At 40.5% G+C, this 20,790-nt stretch overlaps 1 protein-coding gene across 1 annotated transcript in view; it reads right to left on the reverse strand.

Moving 5' to 3' along the window:
* Positions 1–7: 7 nt before the first annotated feature.
* KIAA0319 (KIAA0319 ortholog) overlaps positions 8–20,790 on the reverse strand; it is a 43,519-nt gene continuing 22,736 nt past the window's right edge. The window contains exons 10-20 of the mRNA XM_057376716.1: positions 18,821–18,944; positions 17,297–17,429; positions 16,235–16,383; positions 14,083–14,234; positions 12,827–12,965; positions 11,407–11,566; positions 10,083–10,225; positions 9,006–9,128; positions 6,363–6,453; positions 4,832–4,923; positions 8–3,964 (exon numbers count right to left, since the gene is read on the reverse strand). Coding sequence (XP_057232699.1) covers positions 3,786–3,964; positions 4,832–4,923; positions 6,363–6,453; positions 9,006–9,128; positions 10,083–10,225; positions 11,407–11,566; positions 12,827–12,965; positions 14,083–14,234; positions 16,235–16,383; positions 17,297–17,429; positions 18,821–18,944 — 1,485 coding nt within the window. The 3' untranslated portion in view covers positions 8–3,785. The remainder of the gene's footprint in view (positions 3,965–4,831; positions 4,924–6,362; positions 6,454–9,005; positions 9,129–10,082; positions 10,226–11,406; positions 11,567–12,826; positions 12,966–14,082; positions 14,235–16,234; positions 16,384–17,296; positions 17,430–18,820; positions 18,945–20,790) is intronic.

Here is a 20,790-nt window from a genome sequence, read left to right on the forward strand (position 1 = left end):
GGTAAATTTTGTTTCATTCTGCAGTATCATTTTGGTTAGGAAAATGAAATCCACAAGACAATTACCTGTTCACAACCATGGCAGTTTCATGCAGTGTATATACAGAACCTGTTWAATGCTTAGGAGGTTTTCTTCCAAAATAGACTCCTTCCTTAAAATGCAAACAAAGGCAGTCCTTTTACATAGCTTGACAATCCCTGCTTGTGCGTGTAAGACCGAGAGGCAAATGACAATCCAGTGCTTACACTTCAAGGCAATGAGGCACTGCAAGTATCACACTGCCTTCAACAAGAGGCAGTATCTTAGCAGTGCCAAACTGAATTATTCTTTATTTTCAGAAGACTCTGAGCCACACAGGACATACTCTATCTGGTGTCCTCTGCTTTTCAGTGCAGATGAGTCTTTTGGGAATAGTCCTATCCCTGTTTTACAAATCAGCTGCCAGCACTCTTTCACTCTTTTGTGAAAGAAAAGAGTGTGCAGAAGTAAATGTGAGGACTGAGAACATGCTTCAAACCCATAATAACCCAAACCAAAGGGTTAGAATCAGAATTCTGCCACTGTGTTTGCACCATAATGGCAAGTTTTCTGACCCTTTCACTCATGGTATGACCTGACATTCTCCAAGAAAGCAAAGCTTCTAGAAATAACAATTATACTGAATCAAGAKACAAGGCTTGCTACAGTCTCTCTTAAATTCCTGACACAAACATGCTTGGCCAAGTGACACAAACGTGATGCCACAAATTCACAGAGCCAGAAATTACTGCTTTCATCTTCTGTGTATGTTCCATATATTAAAAGCAAGCCTCCTCTTAAGGTAAGAGGAATAACTTCTTCCAAGCAGCTGGCATAATCAAACTGGCTGAATCAGAAGTAGCTGAAAAAATATATTGACATCATACTGATGTATTTGACAAARATGTCAAAGTACCATCTAGAGAACTGAATTTACCAAGCAACTTCCACTTGCTAGGGCCTTCTACAATGAGAAATTGGTCTTACCAATTACTTACACATACTTAGCCAAATCATGCATACGTTCTCATAGCACACAAGCTTACCAGTGATCCAAAGATCTGAGCCCACCAATGTGCTTCTGTGGGCAGGGGAATAACCCTGGGAATTCTGCAGCATTAAGGAATGCAGGTTTATGATTCCTGGAGTTGTTTTACTGGAGAATCAGTTCTTAATTTTGGTATGGTTGGTTGGTTTGTTTTTAAAAAAAGATATTKTAATACCTTGAAAGAACAACATCTTAGGCTTCAGCACTGGCATTAAAAAACATAAACCCAAAAGACGAAAGTGATTAATTCCACAAAACTGACAGATGCTGACTGCACTGACATGTCCTAGAAGGTAAGCTTATAGATAAAGGCACACAGGAGACAGTATTTAGCAGAAGCATCAATGGCAGCACGGCACAAACACACTAGACATTATTTAAACAATTTGTTTGCTTGCTTAAAAATGCATGTTTCCAAGAGAATTATTCCTGCTAGAACATTCTGTGAAGCTGTTCAGAATGGATTAAGCCCAACACTTGCATTTCAAAGGAAAAAATAAATTAGTATTTTGAGTGGGCCCTAACCTTCTTCAGGAATGCTTTAAAGTGAACACTGCTTTTATGCTGTTAACACATCTAGAGCAGGAACTGAAAGACACCAGAACCTTGCTTTTGTTGACCAAGTTATTTAAAAATATATATATACACGTATACACACACACTCTCAAGAASAAGGAGAGTGTGATAAGTAGATTTGTTTCAAGAAACACAAGAAATAGCCTAACCCCCATACACAGAGTTGAAACTTGGTTTCTGAAGAAAGCAAATCATGCCATTTATACTACACTTTGCTGGTGTGTATGGGAAAAACATAGACAACACCTGTATTAGCCCTTTTTAGCTCTTTACAGCCTCTCCCACCACGATGCAGCCACACTCTGGAAAAGACCCCCAGAAAAATGCAAGGCTGGACACGGTAAATACTGCTCAGTGCTGCATTAGTAGCCTTAGGGACTGTTGCTGACTGCACTTGAGAATCAAAGGTATGATACAAGTGATGAGCATGGTATGTTGCTGCAACTTTTGGCCACTGATTCCTTCCAGCCTAGACAATACTCCTGAATGTTGCCTAAGTCTATTAACAAGAGAAGCACAGAAGCCCCCATGTTCAACCCTGCTACTCTGTTGTGTCAGACTTCTAAGAAAGGATGGAGAAAGCCCCCAAATCCTATGATGGAGATGGGCTATGTTCTCTCCCTGACCCTTCTAAACTGCTCCCTTTGATTTTTTTACTGCTCTGTCCTCTGATAACGAGTTCTCTACTACCAGATTAAAAAATCTCCAAACAATGAAACCAAAACATTTAAAAAAAAAAACTGTTCAAAAATGCTCCCAGAGGAATGTTTTCTCCATCAAAACACATCATTCCTCCATCTCAGCCCAAGACTCCAGAACATCAGTAGAGGACCCCCAGGAAAGCTTGATGTCATTGCTTAACAGTACCACTGACACAGACGCCCCCACAAGTGAGGCTTATGTATAAAAGTCAGGTCTTAAATTTGAGCTTTCAAGAGCAGTATTGGGGGTATGATTCCAAAGCCTAACAAGCAGGCTGTGAAGAAATTACCCAGACTGTGAACAAGAATATCAGAACTTCAATACACCCACCCTTGCCAAACATCAAAAGGGATCTCTGTAGGCCAACACATCCAGTCACTGAAAAGCCACAGAGGAAAAAATCAAATAATCTAATGTTCAAGCTAAAACACTGCTCMGTACCGATTCCCATGACAATGAAGGTACATTAAACCTCCTGCTCCACACAGGGTTATTTGCCATAAACATTTCAATGCACAAGTGCCTGGCACATTCTTTAACTGAGCACTGACGCTGACAGATAAAAACCCATCTCTGCTGAGTGTTCAGTCTTAAAAGGTCCAGAGCTCCTCAAAGTGATCCAAAAAGGTRTTTTGGGATGCTCAAAATGCTCCTGAAGGTGCTTGCACCAAGTCCTTCCTGCTACGGTTTCCTGGAGGGACACGGCAGAGCCAAAGCAACTTGATCATTACAGAAGCAACCTAAGGTTGGATTTTCCTGCAGACACCACACCTTCTATATGAATACAGGAAACACTGCATCCTGCAGGACACAGATACAACACAATATTACATTACAGCTGATTCAGTACAACTGCTAGTTGTTAATTTTCTCTGAGAACAATAGCATTTTTACCCCAGGAAAGGAAGTCACAAATTACAGTTGGATAAATACAATGCACTAAAAATGCTCTTTGTGTTTCCATCCTAAAATGAAAATTAAGATGGAGACTGTGGCCACGTATTGCTCTCTATAGTTAAAAGGGACTCCATCTATATCGGCTTTTGCTGTTGTAAATCACACCATTTTCTCAAGGAGAGCATTAGGAGCACATGATATGAATCTGTATGCCATTGTCAGTTACCACAGTTTGTAGCATAACAGCCCTGCCAATTTTGTAGCAGTGATGTAGAAGAAAAGGCCTTCTGAAGTTCAAACATTCAGCACAGAACATGTGAGAAGATGGGCTTTTTCTTGTTCCTATGATGGTGACAAGAGGAGTTAGCTGACCATCTAATGCTTTCTTCCTCCTTCTGCATTCTCCTAYCTGTGCTAGAAATTTACCCTTTCATCTCCATTTAGTTGATATTTTAGGAAGCTTTTGGTTCTGGAAAAACAGAGGTGGGCCAGCATGTTTCAGATGTGTTGCACCAGTGTGTTCTGTGCTTTTACCCTCATTCAGTTATCTGTCTTTGGAGCTGTAGTTGAAGGAAACTCCATTTCTGATGGATCCATTTRTAAGTGTTCTAGAATTCTCCCTTTCAATCTTTTCTCTGCTGAAGATAGTGTCCTGATCACTGTCAAACTCTGACTCTGAGACCATCAGACTGGAGTTGTGTTCTGTACTTCTGTGTTTTATACCTGACAATAAAAAAACAGAATAAACTCCTTAGAAAGGTTTGGGTTTTTAGTAACTCCTAACCATCTTCTTCCCTGATGTGATATGAAAGTTAAAATAAAACATTCCCTGCAGCACAGTGTATCAGCATACACCAGTACAAAAAACTGGCCTAGGAAGTAACATATGCTATTTCAGATACTCTTATGACTTCACTGTAGGCCCATCCATTTATGACTCTGAAATGTGAATATATGTATTTAAATTTGAAACAACAATGTGAATATACGTATTTAAATTGAAAAGTACATACCAAATGTATTTTTAATAGCTTGAATCTGGAAATCAGTCTGTCCACTCAACAAGCTTATTAACGTGAATGGCAATCAAAGGTCATGGTTTCTACAGAAATATTATCTCTGTCTTTCTAGGACAGCAGTTTTTCAGAATGATTTTATTTCATTGGATTCGAACATTTCCCCTGCTAAAACCTGAAAGTCAGGTAAATTAAAATATATGTGAACAGTATCTGAAGTCTCCTGAATGTCTAACAGGGCACTTAGGGGTCAGGAGGGAACTGCTGCGCAGCAACAAAAACAGCTCCAAATATTAAAGAATGTGCAGAGAAAGAAGGCTTACATGGAGGAAATCTGTGGGACAATTAAATGTTCTAAATTAAGATAAACTCAGAAGGTCAGAGCAGAGGCTGAGCCCAAGGCTTTATTAAAGAARTTAACTGATTCTCCCTCAGCCAGTTCATTGTCTGTTTGTCTCTGCCACTCCCAAACTTGTAGACCAGCTTCTAGGCTCCTCCTGACTACAGGTATCAATTCAGACACACTGGCTRCACACTTGGTGGATGAGTTCACGGATTGCCATACAGTACTTACCATATTTGGGCCGTAGCTCCATTCTCTCCTGTTCATCTATGTTATCAAGGATGGTATATTTTGTTTTCTTTCTTATCTTTGTCCTCTTCCTGCTAAAAAGATAGTTAACCAAAAAGACATTTAATTCTCAGGTACAGACACAGATCTGCTCCCCCTTCCTTTTCATACACACAGCTACATACCCTATAGACAAGACAGTATCGTTTATMTTCTCTCTGATGCAGAACAATGAAGAAAGCAAGGCAGATTGGTTTGCTCTCCCAAGCCATAGTTTGTTCAATTTCAGCACAGTAGCTACACACATGGCAGATGAATATTTGCATGCCCCCACAGTCCACAGTAGAGAATTCACCTTACTGCTCAGGCAGCATTACAGCAACAGCCAGCCTTAGTCTCCCCTCCATGGTCTTCTATAGACTTCATCTGGCAACTGAAACTCTTTAAAACCTCCAAAACTCTGACCAAATCGCTACACTGGGTCTTTTTCACGCTGTTTCCACAAGGCACAGAGAGTCTCTTGCCATTCTGTTTTGTGCAGCAATCCCCTCCTCTTTTTCACATGGATCTGTATCACCCAACCCTCACTCTCAGGCACAAGCCACATGAGGATAAAGGACAGAAGCAGCTGAACTCATAAAAAATTCCTTAAATTATACATAAGTCTGTGAGAATCCACCCCACACTGTGGGGGTGGAATGGGACACACTTTGCTATTTAAAGTTTTCTACTAACATCACTGTTCCTTCAACCATAAAAGTAAAATTAGTATTGACTCCCACACATCCTTTACATACTGCAAAGAAACCCAGGAAAAGATGAAAATCCAGAAAGATTTTGATGGCATTTTATTTTTGCTAACACCTGAACAAGCTATCTATTTGCTGAGTTGTTTGAACCACAGCAAAAACACTTGCTCTAGTGACAGAACTTGCAGGGGCTTGTCACTTGAAAGAGGATTTCTTATCAGCTCAGTAGGAAAGACTGGAGAGGAGGCAGAGAGGGAAACAACATTCAGTAGTATGAATGTTCCTGTTTAAGCAAAGAGGAAGCAAGAAGTCTACATGACTCAGATCACYGGAGTGCTCTTTGCCTGTAAGCCACATGCAGCCCAGCCACCCACCCTTCCTGTCCAAGGGAGCACCAGATGGGGAGCAAATCCTTTCCCATAGCCTAGAACATTCCTCCATCAGTGATCTTCAGGGTGTGCCTTTTTTTCCTTAGCTTGGAGTATCTGCAGGACTYAGTAGGAGACTGAAGATCTGCAGTACACTCTTAGCATTCAAAAATTAATTATTACTTAATATAAAGGTTACTGCAAAATTAGCTTTTTGGTTTTCATAATGCAGAAGAGCACAGACACAAATTGATACGCCTTTTTTCAAGAGAAGTGTGCATCTACAGAAACAGCTACAGGAAGCTCCTCGCATGTCCAAAATGAGTTCAGTGGTTTAGTGTTAAAGACTGGACTCAAATATGGAGATTGTGTGCAATTTTTGCAATATCCCACCAAAAAGGAACACAAATCAYGTACCTTTTGCAGCAGCAGATGCAGAACCAGGCAAGCCCTACCATGACCACAATCAAAATAAAAACAGATACAGTCACATAGAGTATACTCCACTCTGAAAAAAGAAACACAACAGCACTTCATTAAGTCATATGAACAGAATAACTTCTAATACAACTCTATAAAAAAAAGCAGTCCTGAGGAATGGGGAGTGGCAACGGGAACACAGGAAAACTCAGCAGCAACATAGTCTTAGAAGAATTCCTAAAAATTTTTAAGCTTTAAGATTAGAAGTGCACATTAGAAAATTTTCATCCTCTCAAATACMTTTTACCATCCCAAGATATCTGATGTCTATGTGGGAACTGAYCATCCTGCAMAGGGTCAYGGTTACCACCTCAGTTAYCATTCYTTAACTGAAATAAACAGAGGTGTACTCTGGGTCTGGCATTTTAGTAGTGTTTTAAAGCAGGGGCTGGTTAGAGGTAGATCCTTCTGCCCCACACTTGCATTTATAAATCCAGGAAAACAGAGAAGGATACAGAGAGATGTGCAAYAATTTGAACTCCAATGTGTCTATACTCAGTTTTCAGTATTGTTATTATTACATTATGGAGTGTGTTGGTTTTGCTTAGCCCAGTTTTTGGAAGTGGGGGGGCCAAAAAGATGGCTCCTGTGAGAAGCTTCTGGAGGCTTCCACCATATCCGGCAGAGTCAATTGCTTTTGGCTCTGAGGATGATGGACATGCCACTGACCAAATCTGGGCCAACTGGAGATGGTGGTTACGCCTCTGTGAAAACATATTTAAGAAGAAATCAAAACAAACGTGGTAGCCGCACAGAAGTTTTGCCAGAGGAGGAGGCTGAGAAAATGTGAGGGATGCAGACACCAAGGTCAGTGGAGAAGGAAGGGGAGGAGCTACTCCAGGTGCCAGATCTGAGATTCCTTTGCAGCCCATGGTGACCATGGTGGAGCAGGCTGTCCCCCTGAAGCCCATGGTGACCATGGTGGAGCAGGCTGTCCCCCTGCAGCCCATGGGACCCCAGAGGGTGCAGAGATCACCCGAACCGTGGAGGAGGGAGGTCCCCATGCCGGAGGGGGTAGATGCCGAGAAGGGGCTGTGTCCAGCAGGAGAGCCATGGAGAGAGAGGCCTTGCTCCCGAGATGGAACAGTCTGGCCTTGGGCCTGCACCCAGGGGACAAGGGACCCCACGGTGCAGCAGTTTTGGGACGACTGTCTGCCTGTGGGGGGGGACTCACGATGCAGCAGATGTGTGTGGACTGCTGCTCGTGAGAGTGGAACCACGCCGGAGAGGTTCACAGAGAACTGTCTCCCGTGGGAGGGACCCCACGGCAACGCAAGGGAAGGACTCCTCTCCCTCAGCAGCCGCAGAGGATCCGGTGATGAACTGACCAACCCCACACCCTGAACTGACCAACCCCACACCCTGAACTGACCAACCCCACACCCTGAACTGACCAACCCCACACCCTGTTCACACCCCCTGCTTTGCACTGTCAGTGGGAGGGAGTGGGGAGAAGATCGGTGTCTTTGAGGGTTTTATTTTATTTCTCATTCTCTTCCTCTGACTTTGTTAGTAATAAATTCAGTTCATAACTTAAGTGGAGCCTGTTTTGTCCATTAAGAATTTCCTCCCYGCTCCTTATCTCAACTCATGAACCCTTTTGTTAWTTTTTTTTTCSTTCGCTCATCTCTGCCCAGTGTGGTGGGGGAGAGCGAGTGAGCAGGTGTTGTGGGTGCCTGACTTTTGGCCAGCATTCTAAATCACGACATGGAGCAACACAGCATTAGGGCAGGGTTGCAGGAGGTCCCCGTCTCAGACTCAAAWCCCAGCATCCTATGTGAGTCGTCATTAGTCTTTACTCATGTGGCCATTGTTACCTAATGGCTTGTACCAAGCTCCTTATAAATGTCTATAGATTTACTTGAAGACCAGTGCATTGCTCAGCAAATGTCTCCAAGCCTGCACTGTACTAAGAGAGTTGATCATTATTTCAACTCAAGTAGAAGACTAATTTAATTTTAATTTAATTATTCTTTCTTTAAAATAGAGAGGCTTAGCTGATAAATTAGGTGTGCCACAGACTATAGAGAGAATAATCCTGGTGAAACTAAATTACGTTTCCCAGGCAAACTGATAGAAACAGTAGAACTAATCATGCTAAAAATCTGAAATTCTAAAGGTCAGTATTGGTCAGGCCAGAACAATGATGTTTTCTTTGTTTAGACCAGATCATACTTCTGGCACAGAAGCACCAACTAATCACTCAGAGAAATCAAAGTCGCTGCCTCTTTTCCAGATTTGCAACAATCTTATTCAAAAGCTTTTCAGTGCCCACGTTATTCAACAATCCCTCCAACTGGCCCCTAACTTTTGCAAAATCTCTCTCCCAAGTTTTCATGTTTTTCATCAGATAGTGTTTTGTTTTTTTTTTAATTTAGGCTACTACTGTCAAGACATAATTTCAAGAAATTATTCAAGTATCTTTCTACAGAAAGATATTGCTGGGCTGACAAAACAGACTGTTATAGTCTCCCCTCAGTATCCACCTACTAAGTACTGCCCATTCTGAGAACAAATAATGAACAGTCTCACAAGACAAGAAGTTACTCTTGAAATACATCCCACAACACCCGAACTAACCACAATTACTCTCTCCATCATTTAGATAACGATGAATCAAGTTTTCCATCCACAGCTGGTAGCAAATGCAGCGCTTTGTTATGGGGTCACAGTGCCCATGTCCAGAGCATTTCAAAAGGCAGCCTAAGAACAGAACCAAACGAAGGATCAGTTGTGTAAATGGACAACCTCGTGCAGCCTCTCACTGTAAGACCAGATTGGTGGTAAAGTATCAGGTTCATTACACTGTAATATTTTTTCAAACTCCCTTTCTTTGGCGCTATGTGTCAAATAGGTTTACAGTTTAGCAGACTGCTGGCTGTGAGGAGAAAGAACGTAATCAGAGTACATTTATAATAAAAAAAAATTCTTTTCRCACAGTAAATAAAGATGGAATTTACTACACAATCAATGATCATTTTATGACCAGAGCTTGCTTACTTTTTTTCTATTTGAATTGTTGAGTCCTGATTTTAAATTACAGAGAAGTCATGTCTGTAACACCTAAGTATCATAAAGGGGTGACATTAGTAGTGAAGCTTAAAATAAGCTTAGAAGTTCAAGCATCTTTTTGGGCAAAAGAAAGAGTTCATTAGAGGAAACCCCAGCGGCCTGTGTACATTGCAAATATTTGACTAATTTATAACAAACTGATCACCCATTTTGCCTGTTACAGGCAGACAAGGACAGATTGCAAGCCTATTCACTGAACTCTAAAAGCCCTGAAGGAAGCAGAGACATGAAACACCTATTTTATGGCTATGTTAAGTTTTGCCATCTTCCAAGAAAAGATGCATCTTTATCCTTATTCCACAGGCCTTCCTGATGCTTTTTCCTGCACTAAGATGTGCTTTTGCCTGCTGATACAGGCAAAATGCTGATGTCTCTTAAAAGTAACTGGCACCAGTCTACCTACCACAAATCATGAAGCATTTTAAGTATTGTCCTCAACACCATCTTTTGTAAAGCTACACCCACCAAGCCCAGACACCAGATGGCAGACAGAAGGACTCTATGCACTATGTCACTGTTTCCAGGTGCTGTGTTAGCCAAATTCCTGCAAAGTTTTAAGACAAGCAAGCATGATCCAATACATACCAGCTGTGTCAACGCGTAGGACTTTAAAAAGCAGGAAGTCAGCCTTCTGTTTCAGCAGCTGCATGTGCAGAGCCCGTGAGACATCCGATGCCTTGATCACCGAGGAAGGATGCCCRTTCTGCACGTAGAACACAACTGCAGTGCTGCAGAAAGAACAGCTAAGGTCAGGACTACTGTCACGGATCATTTTTGTCAGGCATTCAGCAATAAAGTATAAAGGGTGTAGACTTTTGGATTTTTTTTTGCTTCTGGAAAGACAATGTCACCATGACAAAGATTAGGGAACTCTGTGGATCAGACAACTGATCATCATTTTGAGCTGGGAGCACCAGCAGTTGTCTGGCTTCTCAGTTTCACACAAAGCAGGTGAGGATAACAGCAAATGCGATTCCCTGCTTGGTCTTCCTGACTTTAAGAAGTATGTATACATTTGCTTTCTTCACTCTCATGCAGAATCTGTCAGAAGGCACTCTGATGAGAACACTCTGTTGTTCTCATCTTGTATCAGACACTCCAGGCAACATTTTCATTTGAAAAGCTGTGATTAAAAATACCATAGCTATAAAAACTATGCTTTCCAAATTGTGGTTTTAAATTTCAAGAGGTTCCCTGAGAGCTAAATAATCACCAAAATGGTTTTTAAATTACMAAGTAGTTGACAAGAAGTAATTTAAACCTAACTCATGAACTGAGTTCATGAACTCAGTAGAACTCAGGTTCTACCAGTCACGCTGAGAAGTGTCTCTGGGCACATGCAGACATCTCTAGCGCTCTACACAAAGTACAGGGGCCATTTCTTCTTCACAGTAAAATACCACACTTAAGAGAATCCACTGTGCAAAAAATGGACTTTCATGACCATTACCTGGGAAAATGTTTGCAAAATATTAGGAATATCCAAACCATGGAGAAGAAGTAGGAAAAAAAAGGGGGAATAAAATAGGTTTGATCAAATAGAGCTGGAACCTTACTTTGAAATAGAACACTTGCTTCACTGTGAGAAGTCTGTTTATCTCACTCCACTGAGCATTTGGAAAAAATATCAGCACTGTATGGAACAAAGACACATATATGCATGTTTTCCTTTATTTAAAGGAAAAAAAAAATCTGTACAAAAAAATTTGGATTTTTTTAAACAAAACACTTCAGTTCTGAGCCTCCACAGAGTTTACTTCATCAATTTTCTACTGCAGAAGAAATTCACCTCCAAAGTTATATTGAGAATACTGTCATCCTGGAAAAGATTATTTTGCAACTAATTATGAGTTGTGAAAGATGCGAAGAAAATCACAAGTCTTTCTGGCACAACAGGACATCTTTGTACCTTATATCTGAGTAGGCTTGTATCTTCTGAACTTTGATATCTGAATCCAAAACATTCAGTAATACAGCCAGCTGTCTCACCAGAGTGTCCTTCTGCTGCTCACTCAGCTGTCCCACTCCAACCTGCAGGATCAGCTCCACCAGACCACTTCTTTTGGGATCTGACAGAAGAAGAAGAAGAAAGCTACTCCTTCAGAGCCTGGTAAACATTTCAGTAGCAATATGCAGTACTTGAAAGGACTTATTAATGCTACCGTTTTCTGCATAAGACCCATATCACTGATAAGCCATCTCTTTTGTGTTCTCAGAGAAGTACTTAGCCTATATGGCCACATCTCTTTTGTGTTCTTAGAGAAGTACTTAGCCTATATGGCCACGTTCTCTGAAACAAACCTGGTGGGTCCTAAGACAGCAACCCAGCAACCCATCCTATCAAGAAAGTACTTCAAGGTGCATTTTCAGCATTTACACGTTTCTGTGCAGAAAAGCAACTTCTGTGCTAAGCACAAGATGAGTCCAATTACCAAGTTTCTTGCCAGTTATTTACTACTGACTACCACCCAAGAAAAGGGAGCCAAAGATGGATTTGTACAGACATGCAAGACTSTGAGCAAGTCTAAATGAGGATGGTGAAGTTGGGAAATATCAGGTATGTTTACCCTGTTTACCCTGACAAACTGAGGGTTCTGTTAAATAATACTTGAATTTCTAGAGTACCTTGGAAACAAAACAAACCTCACAGATRTCCCATGAGAATCATAATCCAGTTACATTCAACAATAAAGTGAGGAACAGAWATAAAAACATTGCACAGGAGCCAGACAAGCAAGTAATCTCTGACTCAAGATTTCAGAGTAYTTTCCTAAAACTTCAACTTCCATCATATAGCTATTTCACCTGCATTTGAAAACAAATCTAAGTAATAAGTAATATCCAACCATGAAAAGAAAGTTTTCAAGTCCCTGAAATTCTATGAGGAATGGTTTCGTCCTTAAGGGTGAAAGAAGAAAAACAAACACTTTCAACCATCAAACTGCAGCATTTGTACCTAAATTTAATGTTCAGCTCCCWTCTCTTTCTATTGGCCAGACTAATTAACAAGCAGAAAAAGAAACACGAAACCTTAGAAGAGAAACAAAAAACTTRCAAAGAATGAGTTGCAACAAAAACCTAATGAAAATATTAACTAATAGGTATAATTTTTATTTATTTATGTCCCCAACTACAGTGACTGTAGTAGTTAGAAACCTGATGTCACCTTCTTACACACTTGGGCCTATTCAGAGAACAGTAAGAAGGTAAGAGAGAGACCTGTTTGCTCTGTGTTTTGAGAGATTGTCATCAGCATCTAAACAAATAAGTGGAAAGGAGAACAAAGATGTGGTATTCACAACATGTCGATGACCTTTTAATTGTCATACCAGGCCACACTTCAACAGTTGCTGAATCAACATCTGAGTCTCCTTTAGCATCCGTCACTTTCAAGTGGAAAATATAGGTTCCTTCCACCAGATTAGTTAGCTGCAGTACTGCCTCGTGGTCTGAGCCATGGATCACATCCTGCAAAAACAAGGTTCAGAACAGTTACACCCTTAGAGAATCATTATGCAGGTTTATTAAGTCAGCTGTCAGGTATGATGGTGTGCGTTCTTGCTTTGACTTCTGGGATAAATGTGACCTACCCATAGTTTATAGTACAGTAATGACAATTTGGAAGGTACAGTTAATGAGGATATCTGCAGACTATGGATATTTTCATTAAAAATACCCCAGACAGAACAGCCGATAACCTGAGGAATTTATCTGCTTGAAAATGCAAGACAGTTATATTATCRCTTCTCAATTTTATTCTGTATCCTTAGTTCTGCTTTCTTAACTCCTAATTTCCTCTCCTTGGAGTTCATGTATTTTCAACTATTAMCTTTGCCAGCTATATTTAAGCTACACCTCTTCAGTTCTTACACTCTCATGTGAACTGCTTCTAGATGTTTTCTTTATGATTTTGCTTTTTTTCTCCTCTCCCAGTACTTGCTGATTTGCCACTGTCTTCCTGAGTGTCCATAAYACTTTTTGCAAATAGGGAAAAAAGTTATCCCAGTTTTATTAGTTGACACATAAACTGAAGTTTATCATCAGGTATTTCTGCTGTCTGCCCCACGCAGAGAGTAGCATCCATGCCCTAACGCCTCAGGCTATTCACCATTGTTTGCCAGGCAAGGTATCTACACAATGCCAAACACCATTTTTATCTTAAACTTCAAGTTTTACATCATATGATACCAGGCAGAATTCCTTAATCTTTACTGGCACTTCTTGCTCTTGCAGATCCTTCCTCCTTTGGAATGTCTGGATTTCAGATTACTTCTTTTCCTCTCAAACACATTAGCTTCATACTATCACCTATTATTCTTAAAGAGGCACAGCTTTATTCTTCTGTCTGAAATCTTTCCCAACTAATGCTGCATTTCTGCAGTCCTCTTACTTAGCTGCCATATTCTCTCGCTGTAATGGAAATATCACCAGCTTCTTGAACCACAGCATTACAGAGAGCAGGGACACCAACCAGAAACAGATCCCACACCTGACAGCATCTTATGGGTCACACCCACTCTCCTTATGCAGTGGTGTTATGCACATAAGAAAAGCCCAATTTCATTACAACCTTCAAGAAACTTACCCCAGCTGCYGGGCTTTGACCATCCCGAATCCACAAATATGACACAATCCCCTGGTCATCAGCGGACCTTGAGCCATCCAAGGTAACAGAGTTGTTTGGAAGCACCAGAACATGCTTCCCACCAGCGTGTGCCCGGGGTGGAYTGTTGTTTTCTAGCCATAAAAATAGTGGAGAGGGATTTGCTTTCAAAACATGAGAAATGTGACTTGCCATTGCCAATACACCCACATTGCAATTCTTTACCTGATGATTACAGACAATAACAACAGAGCCTCATGTCAAAGCTGCAGGAAAAGGATGAGTGGGTATACAAAATTTGGCTCTGGGCATATTGCAGTCTAATAAAAACAGAGGTGCACCATGAGGAGAAAGGTATTTTTCAAAAAGTATTGTAGGATATTATATTTACAGTTTCACAGTAATTTAATTATCAGATCTTCTCAGTCAAGCAAAAAGATTTTCTGCCTCTTGAAAGTGCCAAGACATGAGACCACCATGCTGGGACCTTTTCATCTGGAAAATCAYTTATTACCCAATAGAAGCTTGTGCAAGATCCTGCATCTTCAAAATGCCTGTATTTAGGCGAAATGCAATCAGCAAACTTAGGTCTAATTCCCAATTTTTTTTTTGCTCACCATTATCAATGAAATTGAGGCATGCACTGGGCATAGGGTGAAAAAAACCCAGAGAAATATGAACATATTCTCTTTCCAGAAACCAGACATCACTGATTTTTCTTTAGAACGCAACTGGTAAGCAAGGGCTCAAGGAAGTTGAGAGGCTGAGTGAAACACCTTACTGGATACAAATCATTGGACATTAATTCAATTCTGGGCTGATCTCTGGTGCTTTGGCTGCRCAGCATAGGGTTGTCTGTGATACAACTGATCTTGACTCTTCCAAATAAAACCAATTGACTAAACTTGGTTATTGGAAAACTCATTATTTTTGGTATCAAACCTCTGACTATAGACAGGACTTACGGTGGCTACACTTCACAGCCCAAATAAGACCATGGACACATTTGGGCAGAGCTGTTGCCATGTATTTCTAACTGAAAACTAAGTGAAACTTTGAAAGAGTTCAAGCAATGAAGCACGCGGGTAAAACAAAGTCCACCTTCTTCTCTGAGATGCGCAGGGGTCAGCATAATTCCAATCCCAAGTACCAATTGGACAGAGCATGGACCGGGACCAGCCAGCATAATGCCACTAAGCCTTGGAGAGAAGGACTTGGGGTGTTGGCTGACAAGAAACTCAGCATGACCCAGCAATGGGCACGTGCAGTCTAGAAAGCCAACTGCATTCTGGGCTTGCTGAAGTCAGCCCATCCCTGGGGGGGTTCAAGGATGAGGCTTTGCACTGTCTGGTCTAGTGAAAGGTATCCCAGCCCATGGCAGGGGGGTGTAACAAGGTGATTTTGAAGGTTCCTTCAACCCAAACCATTCTATGATTCTATGATTATCCTAAAACTTTTTTATAGCATGCATGTTGGGAAAAAATTAAAATACCAAACCTCAAAAAATTAAAATACCCTATACCACAGCAACTGTTTCTCTGTATAATTAAAAAATAAATAATTTTAAAAAACAAACAAAAAAAAACCCCAAAACAAACAAAAAACCCCAAATACACCAAAAAAACCAACCAAAAAAACCCCAAAACCCAAAAAAACACACAAAAAAGCCTCCACCACAACAACACAAAACCRAAAAACCCCAAACCCCAGTTTTTTTAATACTAATTTTTTAAGTGGAAATTGGTTCACCAAGATGTTACTTCTAGGATGTTACTCTAAAATACACAGTAAAACTGCTTTTCTACTCTAAGCTTAACTTCAAACATAAAATAAAAATGTATATTCTTAATGATGTAGACATGAAATTATCAAATATATTATTTTTGAGCATGTTTATTACAACTAATTTTGCATATATTGAACATTAAAACAGTTTGCATCAAATGAAATCAATTCTGCCAGTCACTCCAATACTACTTTACTACAGAGCAGTTGAGTCTTTTTGAACACCCTTGAAACATGACGACAAATATGTTATACCTTTCTATTCTGATTTCCTTGACATTCTGTCAGCAACTTAATGAACTGTCCAGTTGCCCACCATTCCCTAAGGAGTGGTAGCAGCCAGGCTTACCTTCCTTCACAGTAATGGAGAGCACAGATGCACTGCTCAGGCCCTGCTGGTCTTTCACGGTCAGCCTGAAGCGATAGGTACCAACCTGGAGGCCAGTCACAGTTGCTACTGCCTTGTCATCATTTTCCATCTGTACTGAGCTTGGCCCACTGAAACAAAACATCTCACAAAAATAACTGTGCCCAGCCAGCCAGACTGGGAGCTCAGCAGCATTGCTCACACCTTCTGCTTTCATATGTTGTAGTTCTACTACTGCTTGCTATTTAAGCACTGATGGTTAAAGAACTATCTGAGACATGAGTTTAGTTTAGACAATCCATTAATGCTTTTTACCAAGACATTCAAAGCACCCAAGCACACACCCCCACTTATGATAATGCACCCCAAAGTTCAACCTCACCACAATTCTATTCTGTGAGAGCATGAAAATAGAACTATAACTAATAGCTATTTCATATAAATTATATTGCTCCAAGAGACACTCACAAAATGAACAGGCTGCCAGAAAACCTCTTCCTGTACCAGGTATGACAGTTGCATGAGCTAAAACACCTCTTCCTTTTAGTAAGGAGCAATTAGATTTGCACATAAACATAGAATTACAAGCTTTTGTAAAACATTTTCAATCATCATTCAACAGTGATTTAGTCACCCATTAGGTAAAGTTCAGCCTGAAGTGACTGACACTTTACTGTTCCATAAATAAGTGATTGAGAAATCCCAGTTCTAAGCACTAATGGAAAAGTTTGGTATATTAGATGAAGGTACACAAGCCTGTTATTTGCTTTTTAATAAGAGACACAGAAGTTTCTGTCATTTTCTTTCAATTTTATAAAAGTAGGCCTCAAAATGAAACATTGCAAAACATAGGCAGAGACTGTCTGAGCTTTTGAAGTTCARCTTAAAATTACTATTTCTTATGCTATTAGTATTCAAGTGGGATGGTCCTGAAAGCTATTCTCTAACAGAACATCACTCGACATGATTGCGTAAGAGGCTCTAGACCAAGTTACTTTCCTTTTGCTCTCTATTTTACTGGAGATTAGTAAAATCTTTAGATACCTGATATTTTCCCAATGATAGAAGACAATGCCTTGGTCATCTTGGCTTTTGCTTCCATCTAGTGTAGTACTTTCTACTGGGAAGGTTAATTCCTTGTCAGGGCCAGCCACTGCTACTGGAGGACTGTTATTTTCTGCAAAATTAATAATTAGTGTATGACATTTTCTAGGTAGTCACCAGCAAGGCTGGCCAATCAGAGGAAAGATTTTACGGAATATTTTAATGAAAATTTGATATATTGTCCCAAAAAGTACAAAYCACAAGTATGACATGGGCAAACCAGCAGGAGGGAGAGGACAGCTTTGCAACGAGCCAAATCCCACAGCAAATGGGATCACAAATCTTACAGCAAGACCCTTTTTCATAGTCCTATCTGAAGGCACAGTCATACCCCTAAAAATCTTGCTGCATGCTCAACCCATGATACGAAACGTCACAAAACATGAGTGGTGGGGTATTTTCCTAGTTCCAGCAATTCAAATTACACAAACACACAAATATGATTCTTTGCCTTCAAAGAAGATACTGACCCATTCTGTCTGCTGCTCCAGSCCAGCATGATGCCACTAAGTTAATGCCAATTCAGAGCCTTTGAGAATTTAGTGCAGAAACATATAACCTGGTACTCTGTTTTCAGCCTCTGCTTTTGTGACGTGTAAAACTGGTAATGCTACAGTTTTCCTGGGTATTTATTTACCCTTGGGCCTGACTTTAGCAATCTTTGGAACTCCATACTGTACAGGTCTAAAAGATACCATCATTGCACCACACTTCCAATTCATGTTCTTGATTTGTGAAGCAAATGGCTCCTGGAAAGCTGATGTAAAGAAGGGATCATTGACAAAAGATGTGTACTAAGTGACAACAGGAATATAAAACATCACCCCATCACGGAATGTGGGACCTATGTGGGCAGAAAAGGCCACTTTGAATGTAATGGGCAAACATGCTAGGAAAAAAAGTAAAGGAATTTWAAAAATCTCATGAGGCCCAGACCATTTGGGCTTATTCATCACTTGTCTCCCAAACCTAAAGAAACATGTAAAAGATGCAGATTTTGAAAAGTCCTTGCTTGACACTTTTCCCTAGGAARCACAATGCAATTCATTTGAATGAGAATTCAAATCACACAAGAACTCTTGCAGAAGAATTGCAAAACAATAAGAAAACTGAGCAAAGCACTGACTGATACTCTGAGCAGTTTTCAAAAAAGACTTTGTAGGACATTAACCTCAAGAGCTACAATTTGGCTTTTAGCAGCACACTCAAACAGCTCTTTCTGCAGGTTGCCTTATATAACCAGGCTGGTGTGAGCCCTCAGGATCACCACCTGGACTTTGTGTGACTCTACACTTGCTCAACTGCCGGCCTTGACAGAAAATGGAATAGTCCTTGTCAGGGGTACCAGACATAGGGGCTGCCATGTCAGAGGTGCAATGCAGAGAGAGGAGKTGTTGGAAAACACCGTCAAGGCACCAAGCTGGGGCAGCCCTGAGGGACCTGGAGGTGCCTGCAGTGACTTACCAGGCTGCACGATCAGTGTGACCTCGGCTGTGGAGCGCTGTCTCGCCGAGTCTGTGACAGTCAGCTGGAATGTGTAATCCCCCTCCTGCATTGCAGAGAGCTGGAGGTACGGCGTCCGCACTCCCTTCGCAGCGTTGGCAAGGACAGAGCACGAGATACAACAGAAATGGTTGTGGATAACCAAAGGTCTCACAGAGCAAATTTAAGGAAAAAGAAATGTTTAAATTCATAAATGCAGTGCCTGAGCAAGGAGCTCATGCATCTTGCAGATAAACAGAAGGCTCAAAATCTGAYGCTCAGACAGAGGTAATGTGTTCACCATTGCAACTATTCCTACCAACCCAGAGAAATACCTACAGGCAATAAATCCTAATTTCTTCTGTTGGTATCAACACTATATTATTTCTCCACAACCATAATTGTGGAACATATGGAACACTAGCAATCTCAATTAGGAAATTAGATACTAATGAAAATTCCTACAGCTTATTCAATTTCCATGGGGATATTTTGAAAACAAACATCATGAAATCTTTTAGCATTTATAAAAATTGTTAAATGTAAAGCCAAGCTTGACTTGAATCCAGACTTATAGGCTTATGGAAAAAAAGCCCCCATATTAAGTAAGACAACCCTGTCCTGAGTTTACTCTTCTGGCAGTATTTGTTGGCAACTGTATAAGCTCATAAAATGACTGGGCCCAGCTAAAGGTTCTTTTACTAATAAAATGAACATTTGTGGCATCTCTCATATTAGGAATAAYAAGTCATAATGCCATTAGGTTTGGCTTTCTTTTTTTGGATAAAGATAATAATAAGAACAAAGGGACTTGATAAATGATTATTATTAAAGCAGAGGTACTTGTTACTCTAACAGTGCACTCTAACAGTGGATATCATATGACACAGCATCCTCTGGAGTGGTCCAGRGAAGWGCCTCCATCAGAGGSCTGGAGCACTTCTCCTRCAAAAAGGCTGAGAGGGTTGAGGCTGCTCAGCCTGGAGAAGAGAAGGSTCTGAKGRGACATCATTGCAGCCCTTCAGTAYCTAAATGGGGCTTATAAAAAAGGAGAGAGACATTTTATATGGASAGATAGTTGCAAGACCAGARTGAATAGCTTCAAACYGAAAGAAGGCAGGCTTAGATTAGATATTAGAAATTATTTRCACAGAAGATGGTGAAGCACTGGAAAATRTTGCCYAGAGAAGGTGTGGATACTCCATCCCTGGCAGAGTTAAGGCCAAATTGGATGGGGCCCTGAGCAACCTGGACTAGTGAGTGACACCCCTGSCCATGGTGGGGTGCTGGAACAAGATCTTCAATGTCCCTTTCACTCCAAACCATTCCATGATTCTATGACCCTCAGCTTATGGAACATGAAAAAGATTACTGGTCTACTGAAAAGAAACTGTACCATGCACTTGTATTTCCASATTAAATATCCAAGGAATCCATTGGATATCTCAAGCAATCATTCCCTTCCTTCAGAAATGTTGCTTTAAGATTGAACAGCTTTCAAAACTGTAAGTGCAGTTTGCTCAGATGCTTTTGGAAAGTTTTTGTCTTGGTGAGTAATCAGAAAAAMAATCATTATGCTATAAATCCTTCCCGAAACTTTTTAATTTCCTCTACAGTGTAGGCTTGCATTAATATTACTCTCCTAAATAGATCTACAGAGTGATCTCTTTTCAGTTCTGGAGGTCTAAAGCATTTGCCAACATGGCAGAAATCAAGTCTCTTATAAAAAATGGATTCTGGGTATCAGCTGGCTTCATTAGGTTAATTACCTCAACTGCCTACAGAGCTCTGTCTCCAACTCACCAAATGCAAGTCAAATGGAAATATTTATTAACTTCTCAGATTTAAAAAGAACAACAACAACAAAAGCAGTCATAAAAATAAGAGAGTAAATTCTGTAAGCCCTCATTGGAAACCCATGTTTTAGTGAGCATAAAAACCCATCACAGAGC

Source organism: Malurus melanocephalus, unplaced genomic scaffold (assembly GCF_030028575.1).
Source record: "Malurus melanocephalus ecotype Western Australia unplaced genomic scaffold, MMel_1.1 scaffold_288, whole genome shotgun sequence".
NCBI lineage: Eukaryota > Metazoa > Chordata > Aves > Passeriformes > Maluridae > Malurus > Malurus melanocephalus.